General features: G+C 38.0%; 1 protein-coding gene across 5 annotated transcripts in view; it reads left to right on the top strand.

Annotated features, from left to right (window-relative positions):
* CEP112 (centrosomal protein 112) overlaps positions 1–20,615 on the top strand; it is a 462,320-nt gene that overhangs the window by 42,557 nt on the left and 399,148 nt on the right. For all 5 annotated transcript variants that reach the window (XM_027771158.1, XM_027771157.1, XM_027771156.1 and 2 more), the window contains exon 5: positions 18,352–18,442. In XM_027771158.1, the coding sequence (XP_027626959.1) occupies positions 18,352–18,442 (91 nt within the window). The remainder of the gene's footprint in view (positions 1–18,351; positions 18,443–20,615) is intronic.

Here is a 20,615-nt window from a genome sequence, read left to right as displayed (position 1 = left end):
ATAGGAGTGAAAATTGGTGCAACAGAAATTGCTTGATAAAATAAAGTGAAATACATGGCCAAATATGAAAGCCTGTAGTAGTTTATTTTTGGTACTTAATTCTGCTTTTTATTTTGTAGAATTAAAATGAAAGATGCATAATATAATTATAAGTGTACATTATTAGATGTACAATATCAATAACAAAGTAGAGAGGGAATGGAGCTGTAAAGAAGTAAGGTTTTTATATGTGATTAAAGTTTAAAATAGATTGTTATAACTTAAGAGCATTTTGTTTAGTCCCCATGGTAGCCATAAAGAATATATCTGTAGAACATATTCTACAGGCAATGAGAAGGGAATCAAAACGTGTTACAAAAAAAAAATCAGCTAAACAGAAAGGAAGGCAGTAAGGGAGCAAATAGGGAAAGTAAAGAAGTAAGATTCACAGGGGGGAAATTTACAGTAGCAATTCTTCCCTGTTTGTATTTACTTGAAATATAAGTGGATTAGACTCCCATATCAGAAGGCATAGAGTGGTAGAATGGATTTAAAAAATAAAAATGAAAACAGGATCCAACTGTATGTTGTATACAAGAGACTCATATCAAAAGATGTGATTGAACATGAAAGGATAGGGCTGGCTGTGTAGTGTAGCAGCAATGCACTGCTCGAGAGAAGCTGAATCCTTCTTGGTGACTGTAGTTTGACTCCTCGGCCTTTTCCACCCAAAACGTATTGGGCATGCGTGTGAGTGCCTAGGATCCAATGGGCTGAAGGACTAGAGGAAGAGAATCATGATATAACCAGATCATGGCATGACCAGACTCTGGAGGGTGCTCCTCTTTCACTTTCTCTTCGTGCGTCTGTCATGAGTACAGGTAAGTGCTCTATTATGAATGAAGTAAAAAGTTAAAGACTAGAACATGATACACCATGCAAAAAGTAACCAAAAGATCAGGAGTGGCTGTACTAATATCACACAAAATGTACTTTACAAGAGACGAGGACATGATATAATAATGAGAGTCAGTTTGCTAATAAGTTATAACAGTTATATATACACCAAACATCAGAGCTCCTAAATATATGAAGCAAACAGTATATAATTGAAGGCAAAAATACATTTATATAAAAATACTAGAGGACTTTAATAACCCACTTTTAAAAATGTATGGGACTACCAATCAAGATCAGTAGACAGAGGACTCAAACAACAGTATAGATCAGCTGGACTCAACAGACATAGAGAACACTCTCCCCAATAGCAAAATACAAACTTTTCTCAAGTGCAAATAGAACATTATTCAGGTACACTTGTTTTATTAGGCTATAAGAGAAGTCTTAATACATTTAAGAAGATTGAAATCATGTGGAGTATTTTTACTAATTATAATAGAGGGTAGTTAGAAATTAGCAGCAGGAGAATAAGTGGAAAATCCACAAATATGTGGAAATTAACACTTTTTTTTTTTCAAGTTTTGCCATATGGCATGTGTGCTAGCCAGAGGGAGAGAGAGAGAGAGAGAGGGACAGTGAGAAATCACTAAGAGGTGATGGCCATGCTGAAGTTCCTTCTCCATTCTCCTCCTGGGATTTTGGGCACACATAGACATGTGCCCGTGTGATTTTCAAGTTGCCAGATCCAGGACTTAAACTACAGTTAGCCATGTGAGAATCTTGTACCTTAACCACCCAAACAACACACTTTTAAACAACCAATAGGCCAAAAAGAAAATTAGAAAATGATCTCGGGACAAATGAAAGTGAAAATACAATGTATCAAAATATGGATGCAATGAAGGTAGAAGAGGGTAATGTGTGGCTTTAAGAGCTTATGTTAAAGAGAGATCTTGGGACCACCAAAATCTGTGTAATGGTTATGTTGTTGGACTCCGATGTAGGTAACCATGGTTCGAGTCCTGGCCTCAGTGGCTTAAAACTCAAGCTGGGCATGTGTGGGTGCATGGCCAAAATCCCGAGAGGAGAATGGAGGAGAGGAGACTGGTATGGACATCCCCCTGCCCCCTGGAGTGATTTCTTGCTTTCTGTGTTTGTCTCTCTCTGGTGAGCACACACAACCTGTACTAAAAATAAATCTTAAAAAAAAAAAAAAAAAAAAAAAAAAAAGATCTCTGAGCCAGTAGGTGGCATGAAGGTTAAGGTACTGTGTATAGTTTGAGTCTCATACCTGGCGGCTTGGAAATCGTGCTAGGCGTGTGTGTATGTGCTCAAGATCTCCAGACGAGACTGTAGGAGAAGGGACTGCAGCATGGCTAGCCTGCCTGTGGGGGCGATTTCTCACTTTCTCACGCTCTGTCTCTGGAGAGTGCACGTGCCATATAGCAAAAATCTAAACAAAACCAAAAATCAACAACCTAGCTTTATACCTTATGGAAGCAGAAAAAGAACAAACTAACCCCAAAGCTAGCAGGACAAAGGAAATAATAAAGATCAGAGCAGAAGTAAACACAATTAGGAAAAGGAAAACAACAGAGAAAAATAATTGAAACCAAGATGTTTATATGTTGCTGGAGAGAGAGGGAGAACAAACTGCCCCCTGTGGATGGCCATGTGCAGTCTCTTTTCCATTTTCCTCTCAGTGGGGACTTTGGGCACATGTACCCTGTGTGTTTTCCAATCCACCAGGTCTAGAACTCAAACTGTGCAGTCTGCCTTGTGGGATCCAGCCACCTTAACTACCATGCCACTAGTTGGCACAGAATTGGTTTTTTTGAGATCAACAAGATTGCAAATGTTTAGCTATAATAGATGAAGTGAGAGAATAACCAACTGATAAAAAATGATGGCTGCGATGGCACATGCTTAGTCCCTGTCTAAAAACAAAACAAAAAAAACACATACCCATGGATAGTTAAGGTCATAAATGTTATGTCTATTTTACTGTAGGTAAACATTTAAAATTTTCAATTTAAAAGAGCAGACACATATCAGTAGTCTTAGGAACATAAAAAAAGTTTTGACACAGAAACTACTGATGTTCTGATGTTAAAATAATAAGAAAATACAAATAACTGTGTTAGTGACATCATTGATGAAATAGACATTCCTTGAAAGGCACTGAAACTAATACTGACTCAAGAAGAAGTGGGAACCAGTGGGTGGTCTGATGGTTAAGATGGCCTGATCCCACTTGGTCAACTGCACAGTTTTGAGTCCTGGATCTGACAGCCTGAAAAACATGCCCAGGCACGTAGGCATGCCTGAAGTCTTGAAAAGAGAGAGATGGTGGAGAAGTTTGTGATGTGACCATCCCCATGTGGAGTGCTTTCTGTGTGACTGTCTTTCTCTCGCAAGTGCATATGCCCTCTGGCAAAAATTTAAAAAAAAAAATGAAAAGAAAAAAAGAAAAGGGAAATACAATTAGTCCCATATATGCCAAAGAAATTGAGTTTGTACCACCTTCCTTTTTTTTTTTTTTCTTTTTTGGGAGAGGTTTTTGCTATAGGGCGCGTGCGCTCACCAGACACAGAGAGAGACAGAGAGACAGAAAGCAGGAAATCACCCCCCAGGGGGGATGGCCAGGCTGCAATCCCTTCTCCTCCCTTCTCCTCTTGGGAGGCTCTGGGTGTGGGACTCGAACCGCGGTCCACTACGTGGGAGTCCAGTGACAAGCCATTATGCTAACTGCTGGTCCCTGTACCACCTTCTTACAAAGAAATCTCCAAGAGCAGCCCCAACCGCAGTGGCACACATGTAGCAACCCCACTTAGGAGGCTGGAAGCCACATGGGAGGCCTATATTTGGTTCCTGGCTTAGCCTAAACATGTTGGGTGCTATCTCGCATGCCTTTAATCTTAGTTAATAGGGAGACTGGGGAAGGAGGATAGCAACAGACAAAGCTGTCAGAAATAACCCATCTTGAGCTGACATCATAGCCTAGTGGTTAGGTGAGCCAGATCCAACCTGACAGACAGCTGTTCAAACCCAAGCTCTGGAGGCTTGAAAAACATACCAGGTGCATGTGTGTGCATGCCCCAAATTCTGACAGGGTGGAGAAATGGAGGAGGAATTGTGGCATGACCAGCACCCCATTGGGGTGTGCTTTCTTTCTCTTTCTCTCTCTTTCACTAACAAATACATGTGCCCTCTGGTAATAAAATACAAACAAACAAAACCCCCAGCTATCTCAATCCTGCCCTCTCCTTATTCTCTTACTGCCATAAAGGTGGAGGGAAGGGAGAGAAATCACTGGGCCTAGATGGCTTCACTGGTGGATTGTATTTGACTTTTATGATAGAATATTTATCATTTATACGTAAATTTTTTTCCTACGTGAAATACAGCAGGAGGGAATGCTTCCTTATTTTGTTGCATCAGTATTATTCTGTTTCTAAAAACAGATAAATACATTGTAAGAATAGAAACCTATGTAGCAATATTCTCTTAGGAACATAAATTTTAAAATTCTTTGACTAGTCATGAGGTTGTAGCTGTAATACAACACTTCATGATGCTGGGACTGAGTGGGAAGGTCCCAGGTTTCCGTCCTGAGATCTCCATGTGCATGCTGGGCATGTGTGTGCAAACCTGTGATCCTTGTTGGCTGAGTCTGGGGATGGATTGTGGCATGGGAACCCTATTGGGAGAGTTCCTTTCTCACTCTCTCTCTCTTATGGAAGAAATAAATACAGTTAAGGAAAACTAATTATCAAATTGTATCTATTAATGTAGGAAAAGGATATTATATAAGTGGAGTTTATTCTAGGAATTGGAGATTATCAATTTGAACATCTGTGTATGTCATCTTTCCAGAGAAGTAGAGAGAAATAGAGAAAGAAAGCGAGAAATCATGCTCTAGGAGAGATGGCCATGCCACAGTCCCTTCTCCTCGATTTTCCTCTTGGGATTTTGGGCATGCATGTACACACACCCAGTGTGAGTTTCAAGCTGCTGGGACTCGAACTACATTTGGCCATGTGGGAGTTCAGCACCTTAACCACCACACCATCTGCTGGCCCCATTAAATAGTTTAACAATGTAGAATCATGTGATCATTTCACTAGGTACAGAAAAAGCATTTATCAAAATACAGCACTCGTTCATGATATAAACTCAGCAAATTAAAAATAAGAAGGCACTTCCTCAGCCTGATTATTTTATTCATAAAAAAATAAAGCAGTTGTAAGATAGAAAAGAAAATTAGGGGACTTCACCTTCCTGATTTTTAGAGTTACAATAATCCTGCAGTAATGAAGATAACACTATCGGTGAAAGGATAGGTAAATATTATAGATCCACTGACTAGGATAGAAATCCATCAGTAGGCCCCCATAGATATGGTCAAAATGAGTTCTCACAAAGATAGCCATGCACTTCAGTGAGGAATGTCTTCAAATTGTGCTAGGACAACTGAGAATCCACATGGGAAAAAAACCTGAAATGGATTGTAGATCTAAGTGAGAAATGCAAAAACTAGAGCTTTTAGAGGAAAACAGAATATTGTTATGACCTTGAAGTAGGCAAAGATTCTAAAATGGATATTAAAAAACTACAAAACAATGAGGGGAAAGTTTGTGAAGTAGACATTTAAAACTTTCCTTGAAAGGTGCTGTTAGGAAGATTATCTGGCAAGGTACAGAGTAAGAAAAATATTTTTCATCATATACATCTGACAAAGGACTTGTACCTGGAATATGTAAAGAACTCTTACAAATCAAGAAAAGGTAGGAGAGAACTCAGTAGTGTGCAGAGTTTACTTACTCTTCACAAAAGAAAATATGTAAATGACGAATTTACATACATGAAAAGACCCACATTATTTGTTATCAGTGAAATGAAAATTATAAAGCAGAGTGAGTACCACTACACACTCATTAGAATGGCTAAAATTGAGGCCAGCAGTTGGCATAGTGATTACATCACTGGACTCCTACACGGCCAACTGTGGTTTGAGTCCCAGACCCGGTGGCTTGAAACTCATGCCAAGTGCATGCGCGTGCGTGCCCAAGATCCTGCGAGGAGAATGGAGGAGAAGGGATGGTGATGTGACCATTTCCCTGGGGGTGATTTCTCACTTCCCCTCTCACTGCTTCTGTCTCTCTCCAGCAAGCATATGTGCCCTAAGGCAAAAACCTCTGGGAAGGAAAAAAAAAAAAAAAAGAATGCCTAAAATTTTAATTACTGAGAAAATCAAATATGATGATGATGTGATGAAACTGGAAATCTCACACAATTTGATAGGAATAAAATATGGCTTAGTCACTTTGGAAAATAGTTTGACAATTTCTTGTAAATTTTAAGGTAACTTACCATAAGACCCACTAATCTATTTTTAGATATTTACTCAAAAGAAATGAAATGTTTTTCTAACTCACTGATATGTTCGATCTGTATATAAAATTAAAAACATGTATCATGAGAGGTCATATGTGCTCACCAGAGAAAAACAGAGAGAAAGCATCCTTTCCTGGAGTAGGGCCGCATCACATTCCCTTCTCCATTTTCCATCCATTCGGGATTTGGGAGATGCATGCACACACTACCACATGTTTTATGAGCCTCCGGGGGTAGGATTCACACCATGGATGGTCATGTGGGTTCTGGCTCCCTTAACCACTAGCCTATGGGGCCTACTCGAGATTATCTGCTGTATTTAATCTGCTCTTTTCTTTCATTGTGATTTTAAAATTTGGCAATCATGTTTTTCATTTGTAAGCACTTTTTTTTTAAAGAGAGCTTTTTTGCTGTCAGGCTTGTGTGATCTCCAGAGAGACATAGAGACCCACAGAGACAGAAACTGAGAAATCACCCCCGAGGAGGGATGGCCATGCCACAATCCCTTCTCCTCTGTGGATTCTGGGCATGCACACACATGCTTCCAGCATGAGTTTTAAGGCTGGTTCTGGAACTTGAACCGCAGTTCTAGAGTCCAGCTACGTAAGCATTACACTATCTGTTAGTCCCCTGTCTTTTTTTTTTTTTTTTTTTTAATGTGTTAGGAACTTACAATGTTCTCTCTTCAATATCTTTCTGGAATATACACACGGACATGGATTCACACAATAAATTGTTACATATAGTCGCTGTACAGTGTTGTTGCATTCTAGAATGTATTCTTCCTGTCTACCTGTAATTTTTGTATCCATATACTGAGCTCTCCCAACACTTCCTGGCTACCTTTCCCAGACTGCAGTAACCACTGCTGGCTCCCTCGTTCCATGATACCTACTCCTTTAGCCTCGTTCCATGATACCTACTCCTTTAGCTTCCACATGTGAGAGGGAACAGGAGGTTTTTTCCTTTCTGTGGCTCTCGTTTAACATGATGTCCTTCGGACTTGGCTATGTTGCTGTAAATGACAGAATTTCATCCCGGTTAGCGACTGAATAGAATCTCATGATGTATGCAGACCACATTTTCTTAGTGACTTTTGTGAATAGTGCTGCAATCAACATGGGCCACACTTGCTCTCCTTTGGTCTTATACCCAGTACTGGAGTTGTTGGGTCATACTGTATAGTTCTTTGAGGAATCTGTATACTTTTTTCCATGGTGGTTATACTAAGTTACCCTTCTGTACTGTTGTAAATAGGATTATTTTCTTGTTCCTCCCCTACTCCCGAGAGTTAATTACTAATTGTTCTTCATTCTGTTAAAGTGGTATAGCACATTCGTTGTTTGGCATGTGTTGTCTCATCCTGGTAGTTTAGGGATAAATCCTACTTGATCATGGTGTACAATCCCTTTTAATGTACTATTGAATTCAGTTTGTATTTTGTGGAAAATTTTTTCATAATATGTTCATCAGGGATATTGATCAGTCAATACTTTTCTTATCTTGTAGGGTACTTGTCTGGTTTTGAAATCAGAGTAATGCTGACTTTGCAAAATGATTTTAAAAGCCAGTTTTTTGGATGAATTTGAAGAGCTTTGGTATTTTTATTCTTCTTTAAATGTTTGGTAGAATTTACCAGTGAAGTTACCTGATCCTGGGCTTTTTCTTGATAGAAGGTTTTGTTTACTGATTCAATCTCTTTTCTAGTTATAATTCTGTCCAGATTTTCTATTTTTTTCTTCTTTTCCTTTTTTTTTTTTTTTTGCTATATGTCATGTGTGCTTGCCGGAGAGACAGAGAGACAGGAAGCGAGAAATCACCCCCACCCCCAGGAGCAATGGCCATGCCACAATCTCTTCTCCTCCATTCTCCTCTTGGGATTTGGGGCATACATCACATATGCCCGGTGTGAGTTTGAAGCCACCTGGTCCAAGACTCGAACCACAGTTGACTACGTGGGAGTACAGTGATGTATCCATTACGCCATCTGCTAGTCTCCAGATTTTCTATTTCTTCATGATTCACTCTTAGCAGCTTGTGGATTTTGAGGAATTTCTCCATTTCATCTGGGTTTCAATATTTTGGTGTATGATTGCTCATAGAAGTTTTACATAATCATTTTTATATCTGTAACATTGGTCATAGTGTCTCCTCTTTCACTTCTAATTTAAGTTATTTGAGTCTGTTTTTTGCCCTTAGTCCATCTAGCTAAAGATTTATCAATTTATCCATCTTTTCAAAAAACCAACTCTTGGTTTCATTATCCCTATTCTCTTTCTATTTCCTATTTTATTTCTGCTCTAATCTTGATTCTTTTCATTTTTTTCTGTTAGATTTGGAGTTAGTGTTTACTGTTTTAGTTCCTTAAGGTGTAAATTTAGTTTGGTAGTTTGAGATTTTTCTTAAAAAAAATTGTTTTAATCGGCAAAGGGTGAGTGCAACTTGCCAGAAAGAGACAGAGGGAGAAAACATCCCCCAGTAGGATGTGGTCATGCTGAAATTCTTGCTTCTCTGTTTCTCCATCCTGTTGGGATTTGGGGCATGCATGCACACATGCCTAGTGTGCTTTTCATGTCACTGGGGCTGGAATTCAAGCTGCTGTTGTCGATGTAGGATCTGCCACCTTGATCACTAGGCTACAGGACTGGCCCATTATTTTTCTTCTTTTCAAAAAGTGTAAGATTTTGCTGCTGTAAATTTCCCTCTTAACACTGCTTTCACAGCTTCCCATACATTTTGGCATGTTGTATTTTTGTTTTTATTTTTTCCCCAAGTTTTATTTTTATTTATTTATTTATTTATTTATTTATTTATTTATTTTTTGAGACGTTTTTGCTATAGGGCGCGTGCGCTCGCCAGACAGACAGACAGCACTCACGTACACGCACCCAGAGTGTGTTTTAGCTGCCAGGTCCAGGACTCGAACCGCAGTCAACTACATGGGAGTCCAGCCACATAACCATTACACCAACTGCTGTTCCCCCAAGATATTTTCTAATTTTACCTGTGATTTCTTCTTTAATCCATTGATTGGCGAAGAGCGTGTTGTTTAATTTCCACATATTTGTGGAATTGCATTTTGTTGATTGTTTTCTATTTTGTAGTTCTTTGTTCTTTTCTTTCTCTCTTGTTTTCTGTCTTTGTGATTTAATGATTGTTTTGTGTGTGGTGGTCAGATGGTTTTGTTTCATTTCTTTTTTATAGAGACAATTTTTTTGTTGTTTGTTTTGTTTTCTTTTTTTTCTTTTTTATTTTATTATTATTATTATTATTTGCTATAGGGCACATACTCTCACTGGAGACACAGATAAACAGAGAGACAGAAAGTGAGAATCACCCCAGGGGGGACGGTGACACTGTAGTCCCTTCTCCTCCATTCTCCTTTCAGGATCTTGGGCACACACACACACTCACCCGGCGTAGAGTTTTAAGCTGCTGGGTCTGGTACTTGAATTGTGGTCGACTACGTGGGAATCCAAAGATATAAACTTCAAACCATCTGCTGGTCCCCCGTTTCTTTATATTTTGTACTCACTGCATTTTAAAAATTTGTGTTAACATAAAGATTATATAAATCTTACAGTTAAAACAGTCTAATTTAATCTGATAATAACTTAACTTTGATTGCATATAACAATTCTACACTTTTATTCTCCCCTGTTACTAATGTTCTAATTTTCACCTTTTCACATTGTGTATTCAATAATAAATCATTTTATAGTCATATTTAAGACTTTTTTGACTTTTACACTAATGCTGAAAATGATATAAGCACTATTAGAGTAATGAAGTAATCTGTATTTGACTATATAATTATCTGTATCAGTGAGTTTTATACTTTCATGTATTTTCATACTTCTAACTAATGTCCTTTCATTTCAGCTCAAAGAACCTCCTTTAAGTATTTCTTTTAAGTCAGTTGTAATAGTGATGAAACTTCCTCAACTATTGTCTGAGAAAGGTTTTATATTTTTTTCAGTTCTAAAAGACAATTTTGCAGTGTATTGGATTGTCAGAAAATTCATGATGCATTTTTGGATTGAAACAATAGAAAAATATATCATAACTTTTCCAACGACCCAATATATTTTTGGTTGGCAATTTCTGCCTTCCAGTACTCTGAATAGTTCATCCCATTCTCTCATGGTCTGAAAGTTTTTGCTGAAAAATTTACTAATAGTTGTCTGTAAGTTTTTTTGTATGTGAAGGCTTGCTTTTCTCTTTTAAATTTCAAACTTCTCTCTTTGTCTTTGAGTTTTTCTTTTTCTTTTCTTTTTTTTTTTTTTCTTTTGTAAAGGGTTTTGCTATAGGGTGCATACGCTCACCAGAAAGACAGAGAGAGAGAGACAGAAAGTGAGAAATCACCCCCCACCCCCAGGAGGACAGTCATGCTGCAGTCCCTTCTCCTCCATTCTCCTCTCAGGATCTTGGGCATGGACACACACATGCCCAGCGTAAATTTCAACCACCGGGTATGGGACTCGAACTGTGGTCAACTACATGGGAGTCCAGCAACATAGCCATTATGCAACTGTTGGTCCTGAGGTTTTTTAATGATAGAGTATGTGTGCATACACATGAAAAACAGAAACAGGGAGAAGGGGAGAGAACTAGGTGAGGATCACCCTGCTGGTTCTTGTCATTCTGTGATTGCTTTTCCTCAGCCCTCTAGCTTCTCATCATCTTGGGCGCCTGTGCAAGCACTTGGTATATTTTCAGGCTGTGTTTTCTGAACCCATGATTGTCATGTGACTTCCAGCAAAGCAGTTGCCTATGCTGCAGATGCATCCCTTGGCTGGGCTTGTCTTTGACTTTTGACAATTTGATTATTCTGTGTCTTTGTGTAGATCTCTGTATTCAATCTATTTGGTATTCTTTGAACTTCATAAATCTGTTCAGTTTTCTTCCTAAATTATTTAAGTGAGCTTACTGTCCATTTCTCACTTTTTTTCCCCTCTTACTTCTGGTCTATATATACTGGTCTACTTAAGTTGTCTCTACTCTTTTCCTTCTTTTAATTTTTGGTCCTCCAATTGGATAATTCAAATGTCCTGCCTTCAATTTGCCACTTTTTCCTTGTAATTTCTCAACACTGCTATTGAACACTTACAGTTAATTTTAAAAATTCAACCATCTTATTCTTCAAACCTTCATTTTCTGTTTGTTTATGTTTTTAAATGTTCTATCTGATGTGTTGAAGAGCACATTTTGTTCATGCATAATTTTCTTAAGCTTATGGGGTATTTTGAATTCTTTGTCAGGCAATTCACATACCTCCATTTCTCTTTTCAGACAAGGTTTTGCCTTTAGGTCTTACCAGGAAATGAAATTTCTATATGATTCCAATGTGCAGAGCATATTGTATTAGTGGCCCATGCCAAAACCACTGGGCATGTTGTTTTTGTTTGTTTTGTTGTGATTGTTTTTTGAGATTCATTTTATTTCTCTGTTTGAGCCATATTTCATTTTTTTAAAGAATTATTTAACTTTATTTGTTTATTTATTTTAATTTGACCAGAGAGGAACAGAGAGAGCGAGAGAGAGTGAGCGAGCGAGAGAGAGAGAGAGAGAAAGAGCAGGAGAAAGCAAGAAAGCAAGCCACCAGGTGTAGGACTTGAATCGCTGGCGGCCATGTGGGAGTTCATTGCCCTTAACCATCATGCCACCTGCCGGTCCCTGGGCCATATTTCATCTTAATACTTTGTATAGGTGTCTGCGTATTTGAAAAATAGCTGCCTCTCCCAGTCTTTATGAACAGGGTTTGTATAGAGGAAGACCATCAAGAATCAACCTTAGTACAAATTCTAGGATCAGCTTTAGTACAGGTTCTAAGATAGTCTAAAACTGCCTGTGAGTGTGTCTTCTCTAGATGTTCAAATGTGTATTCCTAATTAGAGAGGTTTTCTGGTTTCTGTTTTCAGGAGCTCTTTTTTTTTTTTTTTTGAGAGATATTTTTCTATAGGGCATGTGCGCTCACCAGAGAGACAGACAGAAAGCTAGAAATCACCCCTGGGGGGATGGCCACGCCGCAATCTCTTCTCCTCCAATCTTCTCTCGGGATCTTTGGCATGCATGTACACATGCCTGGCATGAGTTTAAGCCACCGGGTCCAGGACTTGAACTGTGGTCAACTACATGGGAGTCCAGTGACATAGCCATTATGCCAACTGCTGGTCCCTTCAAGAGCTCTTAATCTCTTCCTCTGGTGTTTGTCTCCTGTACTATAGGCCCTCCAGAGCAGAAACAAACCAGTCAACTCTTTTTTGTTTGTATGGTTTTTGTTTGTTTTCAGCCAACCCCAGGCATCTAGACTATGCTGAATTTCATCAGTGCTTTAAGACAGAGCAGATACATTTTCTCATTTAACAAGTTCTTGTTTGCAAAGAACATACCAAGAACGGGGGACCACCAGTAGAAATGATCATTAATTTTTTATTTTTTTTAAGGTTTATGCCATAGGTCATGTGTGATTGCTGGAGAGAAACAGAGAGGCAGTGAGAGGGAAAGTGAGAAATCCCTCCCTCCCTCGCCCCCCTTCTTTTCCTTCTTCCCCCCTGGGGAGAAGGCCATGCTGCAATCTCTCCTGCTTCAGGAGGGTCTGTGGAGCCAATGAATGGGTCCATGGAGCCAATGATTAGGCCATCTTTATAATGAACAGATTATAGTATATTTGCTGGAGTATCTAGGATATCATTGGTGACCTTAGTTATAGCATTCTCAGGATGAGTATAAGATTGTAGTTGACTGGGGAACCAGCAGTTAGCGTAATGGCTATGTCGCTGGACTCCCACGTAGTCGACCGCGGTTCGCGTCCCGGACCCGGTGGCTTAAAACTCACGCCGGGCGCATTTGTATGCGTGCCCAAGATCCTGAGAGGAGAATGGAGGAGAAGGGATTGTGGCGTGACCATCCCCCCTTGGGGGTGATTTCTCGGTTTCTGTCTCTCTGTCTCTCTGTCTGTCTGGTGAGCGCACCCCATTGGGAAAAACCTCCCCAAAAAAAAAAAAAAAAAGATTGTAGTTGACTAAAAAAATACGTGGCAGGCTAGGACATGGAGCCAATAACTTTTTGAAGATTTATTGTGAAAGGGCACGTGTGTACTCATGCCAGTTTGAGTTTCAAGCTGCCAAATCCAGGCCTCAAACTGCAGTTGACCATGTGGGAGTCCAGTGCCTTAACCACTACAACCACCACCAATCTCAGGCTGTCTTTATAAGCCCAGGACTACTATATAGTGTGATAGGCAGCACTTGTTATAAAGAAGCTTTTATGGTTGAGCTTTCCTCCTATTTTCTTTTCCCCTGTTCATCCTGTCAGCCTTATCATTCTGAATTTGAGACTACGTTCAAGTTAGTTGTGTTTTCAGCTGGAGATATTCTAAAGGCAAGAAATGAAACTTCGGTTCTTAATGTTCTGTGTTTCTTGTGCCAGCCAGATTTTAGCAGTGATACTGACCTCTTAAGTTGGCAAACTAACAAGCTGGCTTCTGCAATGCCTCTGCTTTACTTGGCCTTCATAGAAGTATGTTTTAGGGGCAACTAATGAGTTTAGTTTTGGATATGTTGAATTGGTGGTGGGACTATTCAGTTTATACTTGTAATGAATTTGGAGGCAAGGAGAGCAATTCGAGCTGAAGATGTAGATTCGGTAAGCAAACCATGTCCTTATTATTTGAAAAACGAACAGTATATTGGGTCACTCAGAGAAAGCATGTAAAATGAAAATAAACGAGGTTAGACACAGGACCCTGGAATTATAGCATGCATGGGTTGGGCAGAGAAAGAAAAGCTAGTAGTGTTTACTGTGTAGAAGATTTCTTTTTTATATTTTTTATGAGAGGCTTTTGTTACAGTGTGCATGCACTTGCTAGATACAGGAAGTGAAAAATCACTCCCTGGGGGTATGGCCACACCACATTCCCTTCTCCATTCTCCTCTCGGGATTTTGGGCATGCATGCACTCTGACATGAGTTTTAAGCTGCTGGGTCCAGGTCTTGAACTGTAGTAGGCCATGTTGGGAGTTCAGCACCTTAACCAGTATGCCACCTGCTAGTCCCGTGAACGAGATTTCTGAAGGATAGGATATAAGCTATGAAAGAATGGGTCTGTGGAGCCAATGAATAGGCCATCTTTTTTTTTCTTCTTCTTCTTTTTTTTGGAGAGGTTTTTGCTATAGGGCATGTGTGCTCACCAGACAGAGAGAGACAGAGACAGAAAGCGAGAAATCACCCCCCAGGGGGGATGGCCACACTGCAATCCCTTCTCCTCCATTCTCCTCTCGGGATCTTGGGCATGCATACACATGTGCCTGGTGTGAGTTTTAAGCCCCCGCGTCCAGGACGCAAACCGCGGTTGACTACGTGGGAGTCCAGCGACATAGCCATTACGCTAACTGCTGGTCCCTGAATAGGCCATCTTTAAAATGCTGTCCCTTACAGCTTAGTGAGATCAACTAGGGTAGAACAGATTACAGTTTATTTGCTGGAGTATCTCGGATATCATTGGTGACCTTATTTATAGCATTCTCTGGATGAGTGCAAGATTGTAGTTGACTGAAAAATACATGGAAGACTAGACATGGAGTCAATAACTTTTTGAAGATTTATTGTAAAAGGAAAGATGTTGATAGGTACAGAAGGACAGCTACAAGTGAATTAAAAGAGTGTGTTGTATTATGTATGCACCCTGTGCAATAAATAGATAAATGTTTTAAGCTTCTTTTTTATTAATATTTTCTATGAGAATTACTTTTAATATTTAAACATTTTTCAATTTTTAAGTATAACTCTTTTCATGATTGTTTAATCTATTCCTAAAGAAGAATAGGCCACTGCTTAGTATGATATATCAGGTTGCTTCTTCCCACATAGCGAGGTTTAAATGTGTATATCATCTCAAGCACACTGACTGGTGAAGTTTTTCTTAAATTCTTACTTTGTCTATTTTTTCCCATTTGCATTTAACTGTTTGGACATCTAGGATACTGAATAGGGCTGGAAGAAGCAATAGCTTTATTGAAAACAGCAGACATTGCACATTACTTAATCAAAACAATGTTATTCTTTGAGTGTTACTTCCCCAAAATACAGTAGTTTTAATATTGTCTATTTATTTTTTTTAATTTTTATTTTTTAACTTAAATTTATTTTTACATTTTTCCACAAACATTTACTTTATATATCAAAAAATTTTAACTCATATTCCATAGTTCTTGAAAGTTAATAAAAAACTTTCAAAATTTCAAAATATTTCTTATAATTTTGTATAATTTTGTTTGTGACTCTATAATAACAGAAATAGTATGGTTTTAAATATTTTTGAGAAAATATTTACATGTCAATTTCTCAAATTGTTGAAAAGCAAATGCCCAGCACACTAGTTACACATAAACCTTCTCAATTCAGCCCTGCCCCCAAGTGTATTCTGTGATATACCATCTGCTAGCAAAGAGTCTGTTTCTTCCTTCAACGTCTTTCTCAAGATAATTCTCTAGTGTGGTTGCCCTTTTGCAATCTCTACTGATTACAGTGCTGGACTGGAAAAGTCCAGGTTATTTTATGTTATAAATTCTTTCATGTATCTTTCTAATCGTCTTTGTCAGGCAGAACTATTTATGGTACCAGGCCATCTTTCTAAGAGCTTCTGTTAGCTTAATTGAGATCTACCTTAGTTCCATAATTTTCTAATTAATCTTCAGATATGACATTCCAGTCAAAGCCCTGTCAATAATGACTATTCCCGATTTCTGAATCAATACAACAAGCATTATTGAATTTATGCAAATAACCCCTCTCCCACAAAATAAGAATACTCCCAAATATTTTCCAATTTTTGGAAAGGGATCAGGAAGGAAGAAAAGTTTTTATTGCCATTTAAAGGAACAAACAAAAAAAATGTTTTAACATATTGCTAAACCTATCAACAACTGAAAAGAAAGTAAACTGTTTAAATTGGGAAAACAAAGCATACTAAAATAAATCAGTAATATTTTATTCAAAAGTCATAAAATTCTATTTCGCCAGTTCAGTCTTATGTTCAAACCCTCTTCTGTTGAATATGCAGTGTGGCTGTGGCCCAATATTTCCATTTAAATCCTGGGAGTTAACATTCTACATTGTTACTGATATTTCTTGTCCCCAGCATTAAATTGGTCATTTTCTTGGTTGCCTTTTGTTCTCTTATTTCTGTATGTATCTTTAGTTTCACTGGTCAAGAACTCCTTTCAGAATTTCTTGAAGAGTGGATTTGCTACTGGCAAATTCTTTCAAGTCTTGTTTATCTGAGAATGTTTTTATCCTTTCTTTCCATATGAAGGATAATCTTGCCAGGTATAGTATTCTTGGTTGAAATTTTTTTTCACTCAACACCTTGAATATATTTTCCCATTCTTTACTTGTTCACATTGTTTCTGATGAGAAGTCCAAGGTTAGCCTGATAGGATAACCTTTATAAGTAACTTGATGTTTCTCTCCTGCCAATTTTAGTATCTTGTCTTTGTCTGTAGATTTGGCCAGTCTGGCTATGATGTGCCTTGGAGAAGATCTTCATGGGTTGATTCTATTAGGGGTCCTTTGTATATCTTGGGTCTGGATATTTGAATGCTTCTTTAGATTTGGAAAGTTTTCCTCCAAGATTTCATGGAATAGATTATCAATGTCCTTATTAGTTTCTTCACCTTCTGAGTTACCAATTATCCAAATGTCTGGGTGCTTAATGCTGTCTAGTATTTCTCATATAGTATTCTTAATTTTTTGGGATATTTTCTCAGTTTTCTTGGTTGTTTTTTCTAGATAAGAGGTTTTACCTTCAACATTTGAGATTCGATTTTCTGCATGGACTAATCTGCTTTTAATACTTTCTAGGGACATTTTGATTTTCTGAAGGGCAGCCTTCATCTCTAATAGCTCCATTTGATTCTCAGTATTGTCTCTGTAACTGCTGTTCTATCTCTTGTAAATATTTAGTGTGGCCCAAAATTTGTGAAGAGAATCCTGATATGGTTTACTGTTAAAAGTTAGTGACTTTATTATTATATAATGGCTAATTTCTGTTTCATATATCTCAAAGCAGCTGTTCAGATAATAGGTATTTATAATCATGGAAATTTCGTTGAAGTGACTTGAATAAAAACATATAAGAGAAGGAGCCAGCAGATGGCATAGCAGTTATTATCGCTGGACTCCACATGACTGCCCGTGGTTTGAGTCCCAGACTTGGTTTCAAAATCACACCAGGCGCATGTACTTTCATGCCCAAGATCCTGGGAGGAGAATGGAGGAGAATGCAGCATAGCCATCCCCCTTGGGTGGTGATTGCTCACTTTCCCTTTCAGCGTGTGTGTCTGTCTGTCTGTCTCTCGTCTTGGTGAATGCACACACCTTAAGGCAAAAACCTCTTAAAAAAAAGTAAGAGAAATTGCAAACTAAATAAAATATTTGAGAATAGTATTTTTATATGACATTTTATATTAGAGATCAGTCTTTATCATTGAAATCTATTTAAATTAGTTTCCTGCTTGCTTATCCTGTACTTACCAAATTTTACCAGAACTAACATGGTATATTTTTAAATTGAAGACTGCTATATCTGTGGTTTCTGACATGGTTTCAAATTAATTGAAATTTTAAGCTACATGAAGGTTTTGTTATTTCATCCATTTTTAAGGCTTCATTTTGATGTGGAACATGAATCTAACAGAATTTTCTAACCTTGTTAAAACAATGATCTTTCCTCAGAATATATGCTCTATCTTCTCTCTTCCTATACTTATGAGAATGGGAAATGAGGAGAAAATATTTATATACATATGTTTTATGATGTCTCACTTAAAAATAGCATTTGTTTGTTTGTAGAGATGTGGCATGTAGGTGATATTTTGCTTATAGTTTAACCTAAATGAAATAAAATGTGAGAAATATAAATGGTTATTATTTGTGTATTTTTTCTTTGCTATTGAAATATCATTGTTAATATCTATCATTTCAAAAAGAGAAATAATTGGTACACCAGATGTAAATAGTCTGTGTCCTCTAAATTCTCCAAATTTTGGCTGATACTATTTTGGTTTCTTTGTAGGGAACAGTACACTGGGACGCTCCGAACGAGATCACCTTCTGTGAGTCCAATTTACAGAGAAGATGAACAAAATATTACTGCAAAGATTTGTGTAAGATGAGATTTTACTTTTGTTTGCTTTTGGTTTGTTTTAAAATAACTCCACAGAGTTTTAGTTTCATATTGTCTAAGTTCTGATGATTATTTGAATCAGTGAATGAAATCTGAAGGTTTTGGTGAGTATCTTGAAGTCAGGGAAAATGGCGTATTTGGTTATAGTACTCCTCTTTGCTCAGTGATTCTGAGGTATCAGGCTGATCAGTCTATTGTTTTGCCTGTGCATCGAGGAATAACTTCTAAGAGATCCATTTTATAGTTGTTTTTTTTTTTTACCCCTTTTACTCAGTACATATATGGAAATGATTAGATACCCAGTGATTATACATTAAGAAGAACTTGAGATTAGCTTGTAGTGAGACAGAGAACGCTGCTATTCTGTTGAAAGTGAGTGCTGTGTATCTTCCCTTATGACTGCTGCTTTTGCATCTGTCTGTTCAACAAAGATTTGGTTTGAACAGTATGCTAATGAGCATAACAGGTAGCTTTATGAAGAGAAAGATTGTGCTTGCTTAGTAGGCTTTTTTCATTGCTCAACATGACTTGTTTTTGGAGAGATTTTTGCTATAGGGTGCGTGCGCTTGCCAGACAGACAGAGAGAAACATAGAGACAGAAAGCAAGAAATCACCCCCCAGGGGGGGATGGTCACACCGCAGTCCCTTCTCCTCCATTATCCTCTCTGGATCTTGGGCACGCACGCACACGCGCCCGGTGTGAGTTTTAAGCCACCGAGTCTGGGATGCGAACTGCGGTCGACTATGTGGGAGTCCAGCAACATAGCCATTACGCTAACTGCTGGTTCCCATCATGACTTTTGTTTACAAGACAGATCATGTGTAATGCATGACTGTTTTAGCATATATTGTTATAAAGTAACTCATTGCATTTTCTCTAATGATGATTTAGAACTTAGAAAATTATGCTAAAGGGAACCAGCAGTTAGCGTAATGGCTATGTTGCTGGACTCCCACATAGTCGACCGCAGTTCGCATCCCAGACTCGGTGGCTTAAAACTCACGCCGGGCGCGTGTGCGTGCGTGCCCAAGAGGAGAATGGAGGAGAAGGGATTGTGGCGTGACCATCCCCCCTGGGGGGTGATTTCTCGCTTTCTGTCTCTAATGTCTCTCTCTGTCTGTCTGGTGAGTGCACGCGCCCTATAGTGAAAATCTCTCAAAAAAAAAAAAAAAAAAAGAAAAGAAAATTATGCTAAAGAGCAGCACATTTAAAATAATGATTGTGTAACTATCAATCATTATATTTACTCCCATGAGGAAGGTACATTTTGTTTTTTGGCAAGTTCTTATTCACAAATAAGAACATACCAAAAGTGGGGAACTACCAGTAGAAGTGATCATTGATTTCAATTTAGCAGTAACTATGAAAATTCAACATTTTGTGGAATAGCAATTTGGAAACTTCGTAAAATATTTTTAAAAAAATATTACATTTTTCAGCAGTTTATACTGAGTTAAATGGTCTAGGTAAATAGGTTTATTTGTTAATAATGTGGCGTTCTAGATGCATGAAAATGTTGTACCAACACATTTAATTTCTTAAAATTTTTATTTATTTATTTTAATTTGACTAGAGAGTGACAGAAAGAGAGAGAAAGAGAGAGAGAGAGAGAGAGCAAAAGAGGGGGAGAGAGAGAGAGAGAAAGCAAGAAAACAAGCCACCAGGTCTGGGACTTGAACCACGGTTGGCCATGTGGGAGTCCAGTGTACTTAACCACCATGCCACTTGCCAGCCTCCTCAACACATTTAATTTAAAAATACATTTTTTTGGATTGTAAAATAAAATAATCATTATTATTTTACACAGACTTACCTTTCTAAACTTTTTGAGTGTTCAGGTCATTGTCCACTTTTGGGCATAGATCTTAGCCTGTCTTCAGCTCATTATAGTTTTAATCTGATTTCATAAATGTGTAATATAATAAATTATACAGAATAATAAAAGCACAGACTTTTTATTTTTTTTTAAAGTAAAGAATCACTATAGTTGTGTTTTAATGACATGAAGTCAAAGCCTATTTCTCTTTATATCCAGTGTATGAGTGAGAATTAATTTAAGAACAAAGAGTCTCTTGGACATCAACACAAAACTTTCCTGTTAACTAATTTTAAAGAGAGTAAATAATTCATCTTTTGAAGTGCCCTCCTCTTT

Source organism: Tupaia chinensis, unplaced genomic scaffold, assembly GCF_000334495.1.
Source record: "Tupaia chinensis unplaced genomic scaffold, TupChi_1.0 Scaffold000187_1, whole genome shotgun sequence".
Taxonomy (NCBI): Eukaryota; Metazoa; Chordata; class Mammalia; order Scandentia; family Tupaiidae; genus Tupaia; species Tupaia belangeri.
The sequence above is the reverse complement of the archived record's forward strand: the minus strand, read 5'-3'. Positions and strand labels throughout refer to the sequence as shown.